Source organism: Nesoenas mayeri (assembly GCF_963082525.1).
Source record: "Nesoenas mayeri genome assembly, chromosome: 15".
Lineage (NCBI taxonomy): Eukaryota > Metazoa > Chordata > Aves > Columbiformes > Columbidae > Nesoenas > Nesoenas mayeri.
In genome coordinates this window covers 10,850,855-10,871,717 of record NC_137559.1, presented here as the reverse complement: position 1 = coordinate 10,871,717, position 20,863 = coordinate 10,850,855, and the positions used below count along the sequence as shown (strand labels likewise).

The window sequence follows — 20,863 nt, the reverse complement described above, 5'->3', positions numbered from 1 at the left end:
CATTATAAAGGTCACACATCTTGCAAAGGAAGCAGCATGTGATACTCCAACAAGCTGGAGTGTGGTTAATCTGCCACTACTAAGCCTTATGGTTAATAAAAAACCAAAACCTGGCTACAGGCTGGTCATTGTCATGCAGTACAGTGTAATACAGGTAAAACGAGCCGTGGCAGCCGTTACTGACCTCTACCCACCTGTGCTTTCCCCATGTCTTAAGACACATCATGACAGTTAAATCTGCAAATACGCAACTGAAGTTCTGCTGTTTCACACAATTAACAGAAGAATATCATGCCTTATTTTTTTTTTTTTATTTGCAAAGTCAATAAAAATCCACTGTTAGGAACATAACAGAGAAAAAAACGCTTCAATTAAAAAAAAAAAAAGTGAAAGGCCAATAGGTACAGAACTAATTCAGTTGCACTACAGCTACAAGAAATCTTGCAGAGCCAGGGCACGGGTGACCATATCACATGCTACCAAGCAAGTTGTCCAGGGAAACCGCTGCAGAATCAGGCAGCTGAGCCTGTTAAGTAACTCACACAGTATTTTACACACGCTCATCTGAACAGCATAAAACGTGCATTTCAGAAGTACAGGTATTCTGCCTGCCCAGTGAAACACCACAGCAGACATTCAGCTATATGCAATCAAGAAGGCAATCTTCAGCTTTGTCTAAATTCAGACACGGTCAGAGGCTATGAAATATCTACTACTTTACAGCTTTATACCACTTACCTTGAGGCTTTTTTTTTTTTTTTAATTTTGGGTTGTTTTCCTTTTCTTCTTATTTTAATACTGGCCTATAAAATCTGTTGCTAATCAACCATCAAGGCACCTAAGTAAATTCACAAACAACCGAGGCTTTAAAACCACAATGCTCCACCCATATGCAGACACGCCGTTAGCAAACAGTGCACACGGAGGGCACCCAGCTGTGGCCATCGGAGCGTGAGCACCAGATGGAGATCGTCCACCCTGCAGCAGCTGCTCCGTTTGTGAACTTCCTTCCACGAGGAAAATAAATGGCAGCACCACGCTCCCCTCTCTCACAAGCCGCTGTTATCGGCAATAACGTGCTCCAGCCCTTGCAGAGAGCAGCTCCAGGAACAGCTCCGGGGCTGGGCGCCGTGCAGCCGCGGCTGTCTGTGCTGGAACAGCTCGCTCTTCCCTTCCAACCTCGTCCCAGCTCCCCTGGGCATCTGCTGGAATCAGTTCACAACATAAAAGAAAAACCAAACCTTCCCCCCCCTTCACCAAGCACACAAACAAGGTCTCTTTAAAATATGGTTTTGGTAAAGACATTACGCTAGATTTTTTTTCATTAGCATTTGAATTGCCTTTTTTTTTTTTCCTTTCAGGCCAGCTGTAAAAATGGTAATTTGGGCCTGCTTCTGCTTTATTGACAATGCAGTATTTCCTCCCGCACAACACATAAAATACTCTTAGGACAGGTCCCTGCAGGCGGTTGTTGAGCAGTGATGGTGCAGGTGGCACCGCGGGGACACCTCAGGAACTGACCACGTGCCCCGACCAGGTCTCGTGCTTGGTCCCCGGAGCCAGGTGGGTGATCACCACCTCCACCGCCTGCAGCTTCTCGTTCTTCGGAGGGATGGTGCACATCTTGTAGGTGACCTCGTCGCCTGCCACAGGAACGTACTCGCCTTCGATACTGCGGAGGGGAAGCTGCAGTTAATCATAAATGACATAAAAACTCTTACCCTTTTGCAGCTTGTTTACATTTTTATCATCATGATGATTATCTTGGCTGCTCAAGATACTTCAGGTTCATTTTATAGAGCCCATCATCTACCAAAGCTTGAGGTTGATTTTGGTTGTCTTGCAGAAAAATCCTGTGAAAACACTATAAACACCCCCCACTCCCCTAAAAAACCAAACACACACACAAAAACAAACACAAAACCCCCACACTGTAATATGCCTTAAAAAATACCCAGTTGAGCCTGGTCTTAGGCAACACTCGCTGGCAGCACTAGAGGGCAGGGCTGACCCTCTCCAGTGCTTCCTTTGCAGTTGCGTTTTTAAACTATAGCAAGAGGATTTTTTTCCCCCTCCTCTCAAACTTCTGAAGCTTTTTTCCCCTGCCTTTTTTTTTTTTTCTTTTTTAAAGAAGGATTGTACCACGTCGATCACTGATTTTACCTTTAGGTTACTCCACCATAACATAGTTCCCCTGAGGTATGGAAAAATAAGAGCCCAGGTATGACACAGTGTCGAACAGTTAAAAAATCACTTGCTGTGGAAAAAGAGAGTTCTGTGATCATGACACTTCACAGCACAGACACCATCAGAAGATTTCCAAGAGCCGCTCGCTCCTGCCCAGGAGTTTGTTACTGCCTGTGAGTCCTCACCTGGAAACAGTGGGAAATGGCAAAAGCGCCATCACCTCCTGTCCACAACTACATACTGAAGAAACAGAGAACAGCAAAGGGTAACAGCCTTCCTTGCTTCTAATAAAAATCCCAGCATGTGCCATGAAAACAGGCAGAGATGCCTTCCAACCCACATTGCCATGACTGCCTGGCAGCAGAAAGGATGCTAGTTTGCCTTTCTTTAAATACACCTACCCAATCCCATGCTCAAGTTCCCCTTCTCTGACAACCTAGGCTGTAGATTTCTTGTTGTTTCAGGGTTTTTTCAGTGTTTCTCAGCAGCATTCATATTTGTGAACAGATAAAGAGCATTGGGTTTGTTACTTAGCTTCACTGAGAACATACTGGGACCACACTCATACCACCCAGGAATTTTACCCCACAAATGTTTCTGTAATTGCAGGGACCTAAGATTTTAGCAGTGCCCTTCATATCCCCTCTTGTCTTGTGACCCATCATTGTTACGGCTTTTCTATCGCGGGAAAGACTGGCAGGACCGATAGGAGTTAAACACACTGGTCCTTGTTGCCAGTTGCTTCTTCACATCAGATTTTGCCTCTCCCCCCAGTCTGCAAAACCGCTTCAGCTTCATCTATTGCACAGCCTCGCCCCCCTCTAAGGGCTGTCCCAGCGCCTGCTCCCCCTGCCCCAGGGGTGGGTGCATGGGGCTGTGGCTGGGCAGGAGCAGCCTGGGCTCAGGGACGAGAACGGGGTGAGCAGGCGTGTACAAGGGAAGCTAAAACTGACCCAGAAATTATAACTTCTCCCACAGGAAATCTGGAAGAAAAGCCCATTGTTTGCTAACTGATTGTATCAACATGACATTGAAAACGCTCCTGTATCTAAATATGGATCTAAAACCTGCTACAAGGACTTAAAGGCATTCCCAAATCCTGTGACTTCAAACATAGGTCCTTCAGACCTTATTTTCCTGGGCCAAACCCCACTGAACAGCTGCCTCCAACCGCGGCACTCAGACCCAAGAAGGCACGTCCTAAGCTGAACTCCTCAGAGCAGTGTCTGGGAAAAGGACAGTAAACTGAAGGTAGGAAAAACATTTACAGAAAAGTCAAGACAAAGCCTCCTTCATCAGACCTGACAGCCCTTTCCACCCCACGCAGGCTGATCTGACTGACCTTTGTTTACCTTCGAAGTCCCCAGGCCAACCTGCCAGCCCAGCCCTGCACCACACTAGACAGAATATTCAAGCTTCCACATCTAGACTCTGGCTGTGACTGTCCCCTTCATTTAGACCCCACCTTCCCCATTTCTAACAGGTTTAAGATTTCTTTAGGTGTGAAGGGGCTGCACACCCAACACTTGCTGTCCTTTCAGGAGCAGAGATTAATTAACTCTTTTTACTGCCAAAGGAATTTGCCAGCAAATTCTCTGCAGCTTACCCTGACTTTGAAATACGATTTCAAGTAAGTACAAGAAGATGCTACTTGTGCTGTCTCAGAGCCTGACAAGTGGACATGAAACCCCAAGAAGAGACATGAGAAGGTCAAACCATGAGTGAAAACAGGAATGTCACGTAAAAAAGTGACATAGTCTTTCTCACTCAAACCCCGTGTTGCTAAAAAAATGTTGCTATTGAGCTAAAACCATGTTGCCATGAGCAGTAACTTACAACACAACCCACGCAGGATGTCAGTCCCACCTGAGCAAGGTAGCGTCTTTCAGTGGAAGGCAATACAGCACAGGCATTCCATCTGTGCAAAGCAATACGGGATTAGCAGAACACAGTGAGCAGAAGCATTTCCCAGCTCAGATGTAATGAACATGGACAATACAAGCCGAAGCGGAAAGTCTCCAGGTACAGCTGAGCCACTGGAACAAGTCATGATGAAACATTTCTTCATGTGGCCTTGAGCGCTGGGACCAGCTGTGGACGGTGTTTCAGCAGCTAGGACTAAAGCAGTGTCTCCTCTTGCCATCCCAGCCACCCACTCCAGCGCCCAGGTATCGCCTCTGGTTCCTGCACAGCAGAGGAACACGCACAGCGAGCGGTGAGCTCAGGCTCCGCTCTGCAGGCATGAAACGAAACGGATGCCCTGCCCAGGAAGGGATCTCATGCTTGCCTGATAGGTTTTTTTAATGAACAGGAACCCTATATGTTCTTTAAAAAGCTCATGTAAAACAGGATGAGATGCAGTTAGCAAAATAAACATTTGAAATTTGCAAAAGATATCAGTAGGTATGGTTAATGTACAAGGAAAGTGGCTCCACACCATCTCCTGAAGCACCAGAGACATGCCAATACACCAAGGCAGTGTTTTAAGCTCCTGAAAAACAGAGACAAAGTAGTTACCACTTGAATACTCAAATTCAAGTGAGGAAGGACAGCTTGAGTGCTAAAAAAGATGGGGGTTTTGTTGGGGTCAGTTTGGTTTAAATTTAAATAAGAATATATACCAGGGTGTGTTCTGGTAAGAAAGGAGTTGTAGGTGTACTGGTGACCAAAGTGGTCCTGGTTTTTCAAGAAATTAACAACAAGTGAATCATTGCACACACAGACACAATATGACTAATGAACAGAAGGCTGCAGTCAAGGAGAGAAAATGCAGAGGGCCTGTCCCAGGCTGGAGGACACTCTCAGCTTTCACCAAGAGCCACCGCAGCCCTCAGCACCCTTAGACAGCTACTGTTTACAGCCCCTGTTCTGCACAGGAAGAAAAGCAAAACAAAACATTTGCTAATGCAAATTTCTTATGCTTGAATCATGAGGTTAATTACTCCTGTTCTTCTTCTACATAGATCACATCGGCCCTCAAACGTGGGCACCCAAAAAGGCACTTTTCTCCCCTAGAAAGCACTTCTTACAGAACCAAGCACTATGCTGACAGCATCAGATCCCTTCTTGGTTTCTTTCCTTATCCAAACTAACACTACAAGAGACTGAAGCTCGTGATAAAAACCTCATTTAACCCCAACATGGCTTCTTCTCATCCCTAGTTTGTCTTCTTTCTTCCCTTGATGGCTGAGGTGACCTTAGTTCATCAAGACCAGGCCTGTCCTTTGCACAGCTGTCTGAAAAGGTTGTGGCTGCAGAAACAGGTCAAATTCCTTTTTCTGCTTCTGGCCTTTCAATGTTTCTACCACAGATCAAACATTCTTTTATATCCTGCAGCTTTCTGACTACCAGTTACTCTTGGTGCCTACTGACTATGAGATTATTAACCCATTGCCCCCAGCACAGATGAAAAGCAAAAGGACAAAGGTCTTAGTTTGCAGCCGGAGCAGACCTGTTTGTGAACAGTGTTCCCAGCACAGTGTTTGCCCACCAAATGCTGCTCTGGGACAGATGCAGACTTAGTCCAGCACTGTTATCACTACATGACGCTTAGAAGCAGGAACAAACAACATCCAGATCGTGCGGTACTGCTGGTGGTGTCAAGAAAGAACAATATAACGGCATTGGAATGGTGGTGAGATGGTGTGACACTGCAGGCAGAGCCGGACACAAAGCTGCAGGAAGATCCTCCAGCAGGAAATAATTGCCTAAGGAGGGGAATGAACTGGGAAAGGTCAGAGCAAGGAAATGGAGATCTTGGAACAGACTCAGCCTACAACACCCACTCCATACACAAGTTACATGGATAATTTGGTAGAGGAAGTTAAACACGGGCTTTTTGATGTAATATATTGATTAAATATTTTTAGATCTGTATTCTTTACTTTTACCCTAACTATATCTTAAATGTTGATCTAGAGGAAGGTGGAGATTTTCACTGCTATTTAAGAGACTGGCATGCATGTTCTATTCAGTATCATGGGTATCTATATATCCAGGAACTTTAAGACACTTAAATTCAGCTAAAAATAGGAAATGCTCTCCTGATGTTTGTGTTAGAGACACAACAGAGCGAGCTTTAGACTATCCAGCAACTCCCATTTCCCAGCTCAGCGCCAGTCTGGTACGGTGGAGCATTTTATCCTGCACTATTTTTAGGGAACTGGGAGGTTATTAGGAAATTACCTAAATAAAGAATGTTGCAGTTCTTCCTTCTCAAAGCTGCTATTCATATTCCAGGACTCTAGTTAAACCCCCTGGGACACAGACTAAGCCACATGGAAACATTTTTGAACAAGAGTTTGCAGTGAATTTGGAGCCTTGCTGATCAACAAGCCTGTCATTGATCAACAGGCTGCAGTATCTTGTGGGCTCCTTAGAGCTCATTTAACACCTCGATACATCTTCCAGGACACCCCTATTTTTATTAACCAGCAGAACATGATAGAGTAATGAACCCTATGGCTTGCTCTCTATTTTCAGCAGCTAGTTTGACACCAGGCAGCACACCACAGACCGTGAGGAAGACACCGGTGGTCACCAGAGCGGAGCTTCCCAAGGATGCCTATGTGGACTCAGTTTGAGGTACAGAAGGTACGTGTTCGTGCAAGCATCCAGTCTGGAGCCTCTCACAATAACACCTACTGTTTATACCTGGAAAGCAAAGCTCAGGGCAGTTGCGTCCTGTGCTCACAAACCACAAAGAACCTCCACCCTCAGGTGGCCACAGTCATCTTCAATGCCCACTGCCTGATATGCAGGTAGAGTGTAAGTCTTGGCTTTAACCTATTACAGTTTATATCATTTAGGTGAAGATTCTGGGCAGATTTTGCTACAATACAACCATGACTGCAGCAACCTGGCTCTCATGCATGCACCAGTGTGATATGTGAGCCTTCTGAGCCAACTGGGGCTTGTGAGGAACCCTCAGAAAAAGGCTATTCATGTTCTATTCATTTCCAACCCCCCCTCAAGTAAGATCTGGTGTTCTGCTGTCTCTCCTCCCCACCCCAGATAATCTACTTATTTCAGACACTTAACAGATGCAGCAAGGCACCAGAAAGAGAGCACATCAGGAAGGAAGTGTGCAGCCCAAAGCAGGTAACTCATCAAGTGTTTGAAGTATTTTGAAGGAAATCAGAATGCTCAGATTTGGCTTCCCAGCAGCCTCAGAGCAGTCAGCTGCAGACAGCAGAAACTCTGCTGCTGCTGGTTCACAGAAAAGGCAGAGAGGCCAGAAAGGTTCTTTCTCTCAACTCAGATTCAGCTCAGTTTGTTTAGAATTATGAGCTAATTTCCAACCATATCGTTACAGTCCACCAGAAGAACAGCATCACAGAAGAGCCAGAAGAAGAGATGAGGCATTAATGCTTTGCAGTAAACTTAGTGATCTGGCAGAAAATCAGGGGAAAAAAAGAAGTGTGAAAAGATTATCTCTCCATGGACATGAAAAGCTCAGAGCCAGCTCCTCGGCGCAGCAGGACGCAGCTGAGCTCCTCCCTGCAGGAAGATGTGGCTGACAGCACATCTTCAGCAGTGCCAGAAACTGGGATGCAAGAACAGAATGAGATTGTATCCCACCCAGGGGTCCACTGAGAGACCAATTCTGTTCCGCTCAGCACCCCCGAGGCACCGGCACTACAAGCATCCTCCCCCGAGATCACAACACAATGCACAAGCAAAGCACAGCAAACTCAGGATCTCTCCGGGGACCCAGGGGTGCTGCGTGTCAACAACCAGGGGGAGCACAGCATCAGTTCTCCAAAGCCATTGCTGAGCACAGGGTCAGGAACCAGCCTGACGGACAGCCCGGAGGCCTCTGCAATGCAGCATTTTCCCCTCCAGAGCCAAGTACAAGCAAACTGCAGAAAACCCACAAGCACTGCACACGTTCTTTCTGTTCCATTAAATTAGCTGCTTTTGCAAAATCAAATCTTTAAAAAAAGAAGAGTGCAGTCATTCATTCGTCACTGCTCTCCAGCAAACGACCTCCTTGCCTTGCCCTTGCAGCTATGCAGGCTTCAGGCCAAATCCCAATCAAACGCAAAAGCCCAGAGAGTTTCCATCATGTGCCCGCTCCCAAACACACCGGGAAAGCAGAAGAGTGTGATTCTTACACAGTGCTGTAAAGCACGGCGTTTGCTCTGCCACTACAGGCACCTACAGCTCACCACCCCTAGGGACCCTTTTGCAAGGCGAGCTGATGGGAACGCCCCCAGCACAAAGTGGGGGACCTCAACCCCCGGGATCCCCTGTTTGCTCCCCAGAAACCTGCCAGCTCTGCAGGAAGAGTGGCAGGAGAGTGAAACCCATCCCACCGGAGCCATCACATCTCAGTAACTCCAAACCAGCTCCTATTTGTAAGAGCTGACTTACTCCTACTATGAACAACAGCGAAGGAGGTAAGATATCAAGGATACAGCTCCCAGCACTGATGCTACACTAACACCATCAATTTGGTGAGAGTGGATCATGATACAGGCTGCTGGAAATGAAAGCACTAACAGTACATGTCACTATTAAAAAAAGTAATTAGGGGCTTTTTAAAAATTTCACTCCAGCAAATGAATTTGCCTTTGCTTCCAGCTTTCCAGAGCTATTATCTGGAATTAGTATCTCAGCAACTCCTCCATCTCCACGCTTGCCATCTAGGGTTTTACACTCACCACTAGCAAGTTTTCTGTTTGGGAGAAGGGTGAAGTATTAAACTGAGAAAAACAAAATCTCACCATATTCAATGAGCTATATAACACAATTGTTTACACCCACTTGAGAAGAAGCATTTGCAGTAAAGACGAGGAGGCAGGACTCACTGCGCAGAACACAGCGGTGAGTCCGTGGCTGTCACCTTCAGCTGCTGGCAGGGGTGTGACAATGTCCTTGCCGTGCTGGGCTCGTGTCTCCCAGCAGGGCTTTGATCTGCCCATCTCCAGTGGCAATACTGTCACAGTTCAAGGTTTCAGCCACAGATGCTTCACCCACAGACCGACCCAAGAAGGCACTGCCACCACCCACGGCAACTGTCACCAGAGCTGCCACCATGGCTCTACCTGCCGTGCCAGGACAGCTCAAAAGGAGACACGACCACCCACCAGTGTCAGCATTTCCAGAGAACTCCAGGCTGCCCTGGTTAACCATACCTTTGTGTACATTTGTACCTAATCAGTTAAAAAGGAGAAGTGGCTCCACACTCCCTCATTGAAGTGTAACCTTACAGCTCCCCAAAGCTCAAGGAAGAAAAAGATTAATTCCTCAAATTAAATTTTTATATTTAAAATCATATTAATCTGCAAGATAGGCAGCTGGTCCCAATGCTCAAAACCTTCACAGATCATCATAGCTCAGTGATGAACACAGAGGAACAATCTATCTCACTGAATCCAAACTGGGGAACCATTTCATCTGTGCTCCTGCAATCCAAGCCTTGAGGCAAAACTGATTCAATAGAAACAACCCCCTTCATTTCACAAACAGATCCCTATACAGCACCAAGACAGGGAACAGATTGATGTCTCTCTCACATTCAGGTTTAACTGAGTAAAATAGGTAGAAAAGAATTGCGTGATAAACACAAGCAACATCTCAAAACTCACACTACACAAACCAGAGTCATTGGAGTCCCCTGAGCCACAGTGATGGTTACAGAATGCTGCTGCAATAAGCAATTCCCATTAATAAAGAGGAATGTTTCAAATTCACTGTGAAATAAACTGAAATGCTAGGCATTATTAATTTGTCTTTCCAGAGCTGCCTTGCAGCAGAATTAAGACAGTGATACCATCATCCTCTAGCAGTAAAAGCTGTTTTCAACAATTCAAATACACACAGAGTAATTAAAGAACACAACGTGCCAAAACCTTCAGCACTTCAATAATAGCACTTTTTACTAACAAGCTGAGGGAGAAACACCAGCTATTTTTGGATTTAAGTTCGGAGATAGCACCTACACAAGAAACATTCAAAACAGTGGCCCAGTCCTGGTTCAATAGAAAAAAAAATCCTGTTGGCTTCAGAGGAGCAGAATTGAGTCTAAAAAAGTTGCATAAAACACATCCTTCAGTCACACAAAATTAATATGAACTAAGCTTGCTAAAATGTTTCTGAAAGAGAAAGGAAAACAGTCTTTGAACACATACATGACAGGCTTTAAGAGGAAAGGCATCATTTACCTGCTGTGGAGGTGGAAGGAGGAGTGAAGTGCTATACGGAAAGCAAGGGAGATGTCAGTTAAACATCAGAAACAATGAAGAGCCAGGTCTGTTAATTACAGGAAGAGATCACCCAGGGAAGCAGTGGATCCCCAGCACTCAAATTGCTACAAGTGCGTTGGATAAAAGATCTGTCAGAAAGGCACAGGTGCCTTCCAGCAGAGGAGGTCATCTCTAGGGTTTTAAAAGGGTTAATTGGGCATAACTGAAGAAAATATTACTGAACTAATTGGATGAGAAAACATAGAGGAAAAAAAGGGCTGAAAATAGACAGTTCTTTAGAAATAATTTATTAGAAGGCTGAGAATTCATGTTTCTATGAGAGGGCTGTTTTAACTAAACCCTTGTTGATCAATAACTGTATAGGTCAGACTAGATGTTCACAGTTACATTTTTTAATTGTCATATAAGATATGTTATTTTTAAGTTATTCAGGAAATAGGGAGAAATTGTGCATTGGTATTAGATGAAAGAAAAAGAAGATCTTAAATAACATTTCCTCAGGTTGAACACATAAACAGACCACTCAGCCCATTTGCACTCACAACTCCTAAAAAGCTTTGACTTGCTAACACCCATCATGCAGTAACATTTCAGCAAACTGGAAGACGACCAGTGTGCTCCTTTCTCCAAGGACACGTGTTATATACACACAAGTAGGAAAGACAGCTGGGGCAACATGAATAATTCCGGTAAGGCTTGTGTTGACTTATCACTGGATAACCACTCCAAACAACAAATAAGGATTATACAGCTTCAACACTGTAAACAACAGGTGGGCTAAAAGCCAGTGACAGATCTAGAAGAGGTTATTGGAGAATAAACATTGAGCAATCTTAATACACACACTCAGAGACCAGTTGCAGCCCCCAGGCTTGTCAACAACTCAAATCCGTAACTGTGTGTTAAACCCTGCAGATTGGCCAAGCAATAAATAACCAAGACAGCGCAGTACGGAGCATGAGCTGGATCCCGTGGCAGGTGGGACCTACTGCAACCAGATGTGCTGCACTGCAAACAAAGCTGAAGTCACACAGCAAGGAACGCAAACTGTGCTGGGCTGCCAGGCTGGGTCTGGGACTGCGCCCAACGCTGACCCTGCAGAGGATGCAGAGGGCAGAGCAGATAAGCAACTCAGCAAAAGACCAGGGACAAGAGGGCTAATGCGATTATGGGATGTACAGAAAGGGAAACAAGAGCAGGAATCTGGATGAGATTTTACCTCCATATAGTGAAAGTATGTGTACTGTGTATTGTTTGAAAATGATACTTAAATTCTATAGCACACTTAGAAAAGAGACTGGAAAGACTTTTAGACTGGAGAAAAAACTCTCAGTGCAAGACTTGAAAAAAAGCTTAATCTCTTTGGTTTATCAAGAGGTAGATTCAGAGGTGATGGTTCTCAGTGTGTTCAAGGTACCAAGCAGAGGTACTAACGAACCCTTTAAGAGAGAAAGCTTTAGCTATAAAGTGCTCAAAACTGAAGCTACATAAATTCAAGAAAGTAATAAAGTATGACTTTTCTTAACAGTAAAGGCAATTAACCTTTAGTTTAAAAATGGTACAAGAGGAGCAAAGTAAAAGCAGTGAATTTTCACTGTAATAAATCTTTAAAAATGGATACTGCATAGATGACTGGCTTCAGGTAAATGCAAGTTTCTGGGTCTGGGCAAAATGGCACAGCTTATTCTGAGAGATTTGACAGGATCTTCTCATTTTTAACTCAACAGATTTATAGTAATGCAGGAAAGGAACAGCATGATCTACTGCTGCCAGTAACATCTGCATAACTCCTCTTTGCTGAGGTAGGGGTGGCAGATTATAAACTATCCTTGCATGTGAAATGTCAAAAGCATTCAGTAATTAAGGCAAACCAAAGTTCCATCCTTCCTTGGCCACCCAGATGACTTACTCAGAGATGTGTACGAAGATGTCGGCCCCTCCATCCGCAGGGGTAATGAAGCCGTGGCCTTTGGAGCGACAGAAGCATTTACAGACGCCTTTGTAGATGGGACCCTCCGATGCTCTCACAGTTCTGCAAAAGAGCGCACAAGAAGAATGGTTCATCGCTGAGCACGGATGCGACCAGGTGTGTCAGAGCACACTCAGCAAATGGGCACAATGGTCCAAACGCTTACTCTCAGTGAGCAACTGCTTACTACTCAGTTTCATACACTGCACGTGTTTTGCCCGTAGCCCTTTTAAGGGAGGTAAAGATAATGAAGATGTCTGCTAGCATTAGAATCCACCAGTTGCCATCTCAAATCCATCTGCTGTATCACCCTGCCAAATTTTCTGTTAGACACTCTACTAAACATAAACATCTTATACCTTTCGTGAGTTCAGGAGTGCATCAAGGTGCATGCACTTTCAGAAATTTAACAGTAAATATGTGCATCACAGTATCACAGTATGTTTGGGACTGGAAGGGACCTCAAAAGATCATCTAGTTCAATCCCCCTGCTGGAGCAGGAACGCCTAAGTGAGGTCGCACAGGAACATGTCCAGGCGGGTCTTGAATGTCTCCAAGTAGTATTAAGAGAATGTAGTGCATAGACAGGTACAAATGTGTACACGTGTATGTATGTATACGCACACACACATCTTTTCTGCATGCATTTCTATCATTATCCTGCTGGACTAGGATCCAGTGAAGCCAATATTTTACCTCCCACTGACCCAGCAGGTTTTCAACATCTTAACGGGTTTTACACAGAGGCATTACTACCTTGTAATGCCATGGCTATTCAGTGGGTTACTTCTGTGCTAGAAGAGGATTTTTGAGCAATTCCTCAAACTTAGTAAGTGATTGTGTTGCCATTTGGTTATATGCATCATGGCAACTCTGACATCACTTTCCCAACTATTAAAAGTTTACTGAAGTCCAAATAAAATCACTAAAAAATGTGGTAATAGCTCTGGTCCTTGAGTCAAACTAACACTAAAGAAAGACAGCTGAAAGTGCTAAAGAAAGAAGAAATCTTCATTAAATCCCTCTTTTCCAGCTCTATAAAGCTGTCAACACACCTGACCCCACAAGTGCTTGTTACACAGAAATGTACTCACTGCCCTAAATAAGCCATTAAAGTTCAGCTGCATCTTTCAAGCAGATAAAGCCTCACACTTGCAATGAACCAAAATTAAATAATCCTACTGAGTAATAAGCCACAGCCTGTCACGTTCACCTTTTCTATACAACGGTGGGCCCAGAACTCACCTAGAGCTTCCCTTGTTTGAAGGGGACACCAAAAAAAACCAACAAAAATTTAGAGCTGTTTTGATTTTCAGGGCCAACAAATACAACAGAAAGATTCCCAAATTAATTAACAAGTAATGAACTGTGGAAGCCAAATAACAAATTCTTCGGTTTTGTAAGAACCAGGCTAGGATAAGCAGCCAAGAAGAATTACAAAAGTTCATTATTAGGACTGCTCTGAGGAAAGCTGGCCTGGAATTCCTTTTCAAGGGCAACGCAAATTATCAAGTCAGTTCATAGAATCATTTTGGTTGGAAGAGAGCCTCAATATCGAATCCAGCCGCTAACCCAACACTGGCACTAAACCATGTCCCTAGGAACCTCATCTACACGTCTTTTAAACCCCTCCAGGGATGGTGACTCCACCACTTCCCTGGGCAGCCTCTTCCAATGCCTGACAACCCTTCCCATGAAGAACTTTTTGCTAATATCCAATCTAAACCTCCCCTGGTGCAACTTGAGGCCATTTCCTCTCATCCTATCTCTTGTTACTTGGGAGAAGAGACCAAACCCCTCCATGCTACAACCTCCTTTCAGGTAGCTGTAGGCAGCAAAAAGGTCTCCACTCAGCCTCCTCTTCTCCAGGCTGAACAGCCCCAGCAATGGTTTGACTGCAGCTTCGTGACATACCCTGAGATACTGATTCAAAGGCCACCGAGGTTAACGAAGCAGCCCACCTTGCCTTCTGCAGATCAGCACCTCACTGGGAGACCCATCACAGGCACCGGGAAGTTTTTGCAATGGCCAAACCTTGCAACACCGTCCTCTGCTGCTGCGCTGCCAGAAGTGCCCGTTGGGCAGGGGACTCCCAGGAGCCTGCATGGCACCACGGGGTCACAGAAATGCCAGCTCTGCTGCAGGATCGCTACCTCAAATAACTACCAACAGCAACAAACCTCGTCTCATTTTACGGAAAACCTCATATAATCTTAGAGAAACAGAGAGATCAGAGTTCATACCCTGAAAAACAACATATTCTTTTACAGGTCTACTGAGGCAATCCTAAAATGGAGATATGAAGGCTGAATAGGAAAAGGGAATGAGCCTTCTGAAAAGTGGCAGGGTCATGAGCCATCCCTAAAATATAACCTGGCTGATGGCAGAACTATACCCACAGTGAGATCTACTCCAGTGCTTGAGGGGCGGTGAGAAAAGAGATCATACTGAAGGAGGATGTGGAGCTGATGAGGAAACACAAACAGGAACTGGTCCTGAGAGCCATAACCTGGTGGCAAAGCTTCTGACATGGAACTCTGTTTTGAAACATCTCAGTGTATTTTCTCCTGCCTGTAAAACTTGGGTCTTAAAGAGTGGAAGATACTTTGATCATCCTTTACACAAATGGAGCATTGAAAAACTACAGTCAATTTGGACTTAAAGTCCAGTGGCATCCAAATTTATTGGAGAAGAGATAACAGTAAAACACCAAAGCCTCTTCCAGATTCAGCTGTCCCCCGACTCTCTTCACCTCGGCAGAGGGCCGACCATTCTGCCCAAAGGCAGCTGCCTGGTTGTGTCTGTGAAATGCAGGTTTCCCAGTACTCACGCTGAAAACGTCCTGGTCCGCCGGGTGGGCAGCGGGCTGGGGATGAGGTACCCTCTCATGGGCGACGGGGAGCGGTCTCTGGCCCTGCGGTTCTCAGGCAGATGGAGAGAACCGGGTGAGGATGGAGAGGCGGAGGACTGCTGTGAGGCGGAGGGAGCGGGCTCAGAAGACATTCCTGACGCCTGAGAAAAACCTAGAGAGAGGAAGAGATCAGACTTAGTCCAAAATGAGAATTGTCATAAAAGCCACAAATTCTTCAGCTGACGATTTTGTAAGAATATGACTCACTTCCTGCAGACGTACACACGGACACAGTTGCACCAAAAGCTCCCGCGAGTTCATTTTTTTAAAGGTTTATTTATAAATCTCACGGCTTTTGTAAGTTGTACTAGGAAGCTCCACTGAAAACAAGTCACTCCACGACTAACACGTATTTGCTGCTCCTGCCTCACTGGCAGGCAGCGGCTCCTCAAGAAGAGCTCAGCACCAGATACTGAGTGCCCCACACAGATCCCAGACAGATGGGGTCTGGCCACAGACGGCACAGAGGAGCCCCTGCATCTGCACACAAACACATGCGGTGAGAAAGAAACACTGAAAGAAGAAATGCTGAAATAAAGGCTGCACCTCCACAGCTGGAGGTTAGTTCTGCTGTGCAACCACCGATGCTAACTTCATTGCTGCTGCTCAGCTATTAGCACAGCTCTGTCAGAGCTCCTAACACCTTCAGCTTCGCTGCAAGAAGAAAATAATACAAATGCTGCTTTATTTTCTCTGCCAACGACAGGAACACAAAGCTGGGAGGCAGTGGCTGACCACGAGGAGATGACCCCTCCAGGCCCCTGGCAGACCCAGCAGTCCCCTTTGGCAGCTCCAATTCTGCCACAACCTTCCAGCAACTTGGAAGCCAATGGTCACATGTGCATTCAGGCCCCCAGGCCCCCACCTCAGGTTTGCTCTTATTCACGTCCTACAGCAGAGGAGGCAGAAGGTCCCTTTCTTAGCGCAACAGCAGCAATATGTGTCTCATCACACAACAAGCAAAACTCACAGAATCCATGGAAAGAGGACTGATAAGAAACAGCAGAACTTCTGTGTACACAAATGCACAGCTCACATGTGCAGCAGTAACAGAAAGAAGATAAACCAACCAGTGCTGAGTATTACAGTGTCAGTCTCCATCTGCAGTGGAGGGAGAAAAAGCTGCATGAAAATAACCAATAACCCACCACACTCGTACTTAAGGAAATCTAAAATTATCCAGATGAGTTAGCAGAAAGGCTGGCGATCTAGGTCAAGAAAATACCATGAAGGCAAGAAAAGCTGTCTTTAAGGCCAATAGTTTAATTGAACTGAAATCTCTCATATCTGTTATGCACTCTCCTTTGTACACCCACACTACCCAGCCCATGAATTATGGAGTGGATTCTTCACATGACATTTGAGAGATGCAGCCTTCTTGTCAATGACAAATCCCCATTATTTCTTCTTGAAACTAAGGACTAAAATTAAAAAGCCCTCTCAAGAATGAAGTCACCAGGGAACAAAGGCTTTTGTGTTAAATTGCTCAGGGTGCCATGAAGGTAGAAGTGGATAGTCATATTCCCTCATGTAGTACTTTGAACTTTCCACACTGCTCTCAAGAGCAACAACTCAGCTGAAAACAAAACCACAGCTTTATGGATGGCATTTGCCACCTACAAGCTAATGCCCTGCCCAGTATCACAGCACAGTGTTCAGCTGGGACCAAGATGATAACACCAAAGGGATGGGATTTTCCAAACATCCTCCTCCAAGAGACCTACCATGCTGGCTGGTACTGAGGAAGTCTCCTCAGATTTCAAAAGACCTCTCCTTTGGGCATCTTGCTTTCAAGGAACGCAAGTTTGACATACCAGGACTGTAATAAGTCACAGGAAAAAACAAGAGCAAACAATTAAAACCTCATTGTGGTAACTCAGCATACATGGTCTGGCCTTTGTACAAGTGAAAATGCAGCTTTCAGAATCGGACACTTCCTCTCCTAATCTAAATATAAACCAGCTTGTCAGGTGACGGGCAAAATGCAGAGCTATTCATCCATCCACAGCAACACAGTGCAGCCAGCCACAAAGTACTGCCCGTCCCCTTGCTCAAACATGGGTAAAGCGGTAGGAGAATTTTCCTTCCTTTCCTTAACATATAGGTGAACCACAAAAGTCTTTACAAAGAAGGCTAAATGGAGTTATAAGTGTGCTAACGGAGGTTTTGTTCCCATTTATGTTATTTTTGTGCCCTCTGCTCTGTAAACATAAAATAAAACAGTGATGTAGAACACTCAATGCCATCTCTGTGCACAAATGCTATTTTGTTCTCTGCCCACAACCCACAAATGGCCTCAACTCTCATAATTTCTATTACACTAGTCCTAAATCGCGATCAGAGCTCGGTGAGAGCTGATACACAAACACAGGCCACCAGGAGCAGCTCCTTCAACTTCACACCCGCTGCAGCGAGTGCAGCTCAGAAGAGGAGGGGATGCACACGAGTAGCAATAGGAAGCTGTGGCTACACTACAGCTCAGCAACATTCTATATTGGCACATACGTTGTATCACTGCATGTGCAAGTGCACCAGCACATCCACTTGCCTCTTGGGCTTCTCTGACAATGGTAAAAATCGCACACAATGAAAAGGTTTGGACACTGAGTTAACAGGGTTTACCGTGTGCTCTGCATACAGTGGGATGGCAGCAGCTCCTGTGCACCTCTGCTCAGCTTGCTCAGGGCAGAGGATCACTTCATCCAAACCTTCTCAAACACAAAGGTGGAGTTCAGCTGTTTCAGTTCGTTCTGGTGCAGCCACTCAACACTGTTCACACAGGCATTTTAACTCATCTCCACCGGCAGCACTCGCGATGGAGCAGAAGTGCTGTCCCCAGGCACACTGGGGGTGGGCCGAGTTCAGCACAAAGCGCACAGCAAACACCCAAACCCAAATCCCGTGCCCCAGCCCTCCCAGCCTTCCTCTTCACACAAGTTTTGCCTTCCAAAGGAGTTACTGGGAGCCTTCAAGACACTTTTCATATGCTATCCTGGATTCTGAACTCTGCAAATCTAGAATCACCCCTGGGACTCAGACGGCTGCCTACCAGCCGCGAATATCTTCCCCTCCGTGTGACCAGCTGAACAAACCTGCTTGTTTATGTCTCACCAGCCACCCACCCCTGTTTCCATCAGTTTTCCCCTGTCCCTCCAGCCCAGACACCCCTCTCCACTATCCCAGCATAAGAACGTCCCACAGACCCCAGTCAGGGCTAAGGGACATCCTGCCCGAGCTGTCCCCAGCATCCCATCTGCTGTGCCTCTGACTCCACCACAGCAAATCACCACCACAAAATACCAGCAACACAAAATTCCAGCAATGAGCAACAACACAGACAGTATCTCCTCGCTGCTTGAGCCAGCAAAATATTTGCCTTTGAGTATTTACAGGACGAAGGTAACATGATGCAAGGGAGTGATATTATCAGGCTCTTTAGGAAACTCCAGCCACATGCCAACTTTACCCTTAAACCTGTCCACATTTCAACATGCATCATTTATCCTTCACTGACACGATTTTTTCATATTTGTTTTAGACTGTAGGAACACACCAAACTAAAATATAAGTAAAATAAATCACAAAAGCATAACGTAAACAATACACTAATTTAACATTTTCAAAGCAAATATATATATATATTTTTTTTTTGTACTACATTTTTTGAGAACAATTGGCCAACATGTACACCAAAGAGACCCCAAAATATCACCTATAACAGGTGACCTACAAAGCACAGAGTGCAATATAAGCTGGAGAAATTTCTGAAATTCTCCATAAAATGCTACGAAGAAAATAATTTAAACTAAATAAGGTCGGGGGTATGTAAGTGTCACTATCATTTCTCTGTATATCTATACATTATTTTTCTATTCTTCTCCTTTTTTTTCTATTTTTCTATTTTCGATTCTTCTTTAAGTCTACCCCATACCTCTAAAAATACCCTAAAAATAGCAGTTTGGGCGAAGTTATCCATTCTGACCAGCACAACACTACCATGGAAATCTATTCTCGCTTTTAATTAAAGGAAATGCCTGGAAAAAAGTCAAACCGGATAGGGCAGGGTGACAGACTCCAGGAAACCTGGTTGTCTATGAACGGTTTCTTTTTCACACAAGGGACACTGCAGCCGCTCCAGCAGGCACAGAGCTCACCCCAGGACACGTTGCTCTGTGTGCTCCAGCACCAAGAAAAAGCCCTTTGCAGGCTCCTTGGTCTGGACACGACACTGCCTGGAGGAGCCACTATCAGACGGTATCACAATGGTTTGTGAAGAGGACGGCACTGTCTGGATGTGCCTGGAAAACCTGGCTTTTCCTCAAAGAATGAGAGGTTTCCATACCCCAAAAGCAGCCACTTTCAGCTGGCTTTTGCTAGAAGTCAGCTCTTTCATTTCAGCCTCTAAGAGGAATGTGGACGTCTGAAAATGTGTTTGTTTTCTGGCCTTTCCTTGGATTTAGAAACATCGAGAGCTCTTTTTTAAGTGACTCACTCTTAAATGTCCTGGTTTCCAAATTTATTCTATAGAGCTGCATTTCTTTCCTTCTCTAAGGAAGCCATGCAGATAAACCCCTGAGCATCGCCTGCTCCTCTGCTGACAGCTGCAAGCTCTTCTCAGTAAGAGAAAAACCGCAGCTCGATGGCACACGGTGAGCACTGCAGAGACCAACTGTTCAGAGCGTCCTTTCCCAACAGCCCCTGCCATCTCCTGAACAAGTGACAGCACCGGGACCCTCTGCTCGTCACATACTTTGCCCTGTGGAAGGAGAAGAACCGGGGGTGATTGGCCTCGTCTTCCAAGGGTGCCCCCAGTTCTTCTAAAGCAGCTCCCAGCTCCTCTCTGAGGCACCTACGCACCCCCCAGCACCAGCCCCAGCGCCGCTCCCACCTGCAGCTTCTGCCCAAAGCACCTTCTGGCACTTGGACCCCAATGCATGCCAGGAGCCTCCTGCGTCACAGAATTAAGCACTTACAAAACACAAGCAATTACGAAACAGCTGGTTTAAAAAGCTTCCTCTTCCAGCTTAGTTTGCATGACTAACTTTCCACAATTAATACTGGTATTTCAATTAACACTGAAACGCAAAGGAGTTGCAACATGCATGTGACGTGCCAACACGCAAGATTACAGTATAAACATTAGACTGTTAGAGGCTGCAGAGAAGTGCCCACGGACTGTAGTGATTTGGCAGTTAAGGGAGACCAGGACATTGCCCAACCACTCCCATGTCCAAGAAAAAACTAATTACAAGGAAAGCAAAATAAAACAAGGAAACTTCCTGTTGCTTGTCTGTGCATACAAATTAATTTGGATTAAAACAGGGCTAAGTTTAAGCAACAACAGGTATTTCCAAGCAGTTTCAGAGGTGAACCTTTTATGCAAATACTGTCTGCCCGCCTGCTCCTCTCGCCATCAGTGTGCTGTGTGACAGTGATGCTGCCTCAGCAGCAAAAACCAGCCCTGCACAGCAGAGACAACCAAAACGGATGGGAGGGGAACAAAGCCATTGGCAGCCTAGACAGTACAGTGATAAAGACAAGGACTTCAAACAGTCCAGTACTCTTCACTGTTCATGTAAGCTGCCA

At 45.4% G+C, this 20,863-nt stretch overlaps 1 protein-coding gene across 1 annotated transcript; it reads right to left on the bottom strand.

Moving 5' to 3' along the window:
* Positions 1–1,166: 1,166 nt before the first annotated feature.
* On the bottom strand, positions 1,167–15,369 carry CARHSP1 (calcium regulated heat stable protein 1; the record flags this gene model as incomplete). Its single annotated transcript, XM_080354030.1, has 3 exons — positions 1,167–1,672; positions 12,307–12,429; positions 15,197–15,369. 3 exons carry the CDS (start codon positions 15,367–15,369, stop codon positions 1,510–1,512), a joined length of 459 nt encoding a protein of 152 aa, XP_080210156.1. The 3' UTR covers positions 1,167–1,509.
* Positions 15,370–20,863: the final 5,494 nt, after the last annotated feature.